This window comes from Penaeus monodon, chromosome 25, assembly GCF_015228065.2.
Source record: "Penaeus monodon isolate SGIC_2016 chromosome 25, NSTDA_Pmon_1, whole genome shotgun sequence".
Classification (NCBI taxonomy): domain Eukaryota; kingdom Metazoa; phylum Arthropoda; class Malacostraca; order Decapoda; family Penaeidae; genus Penaeus; species Penaeus monodon.
Window position 1 is genome coordinate 39,854,362 of NC_051410.1, and position 470 is coordinate 39,854,831.

The following is a 470-nucleotide window of genomic DNA, read 5'->3' on the forward strand; positions in this document are numbered from 1 at the left end:
CATGACTTAGCGGGATGCGGGGAAGCAAGAGATAAATGTGCTCGAAGAGAGAGTCGTCGCTGAAGGCGCATCCCGTTCAATACGCCCTTGACAACCGTCCGCACTTCCTCCAGGTCGTCTCCTGCCAGGCCACAGTACGTCTGCCTGCCCCGCGAGTCGTCAGGATCCGCGGCCACGCAACGCACACTCACCCCCCAGGCGACACGCCCACTCTCCGCACGCCCATACAGGTATCAAAATAATAAATTTTATCGTGAAAGTAACGCATGTTTCCTTTCTTCTGGTGACTCAAATGGTACGCGGATCAGAGCCTAAACACAAGCAAATTCCTCGCCGTCTTCAGTGCATTTTCCAGGTTTTACAGATTATTTCAAAAGCAAAATAGGCAGAGAGCTGCAATTTGACTAAAGAGCTTGTCATAACAAACCCTAAATCATCATTATCATCACTGTTATAACACCATTCATATG

At 49.1% G+C, this 470-nt stretch overlaps 2 protein-coding genes across 3 annotated transcripts in view; one reads left to right on the plus strand and one right to left on the minus strand.

Moving 5' to 3' along the window:
* The window catches only part of LOC119589256 (Fanconi anemia group D2 protein-like), a 52,010-nt gene that overhangs the window by 37,284 nt on the left and 14,256 nt on the right, over positions 1-470 (minus strand).
* LOC119589257 overlaps positions 1-470 on the plus strand; it is a gene marked incomplete in the record, with an annotated part of 20,057 nt that overhangs the window by 10,723 nt on the left and 8,864 nt on the right. For both annotated transcript variants that reach the window (XM_037937873.1, XM_037937875.1), the window contains 1 exon segment: positions 114-230. In XM_037937873.1, the coding sequence (XP_037793801.1) occupies positions 114-230 (117 nt within the window).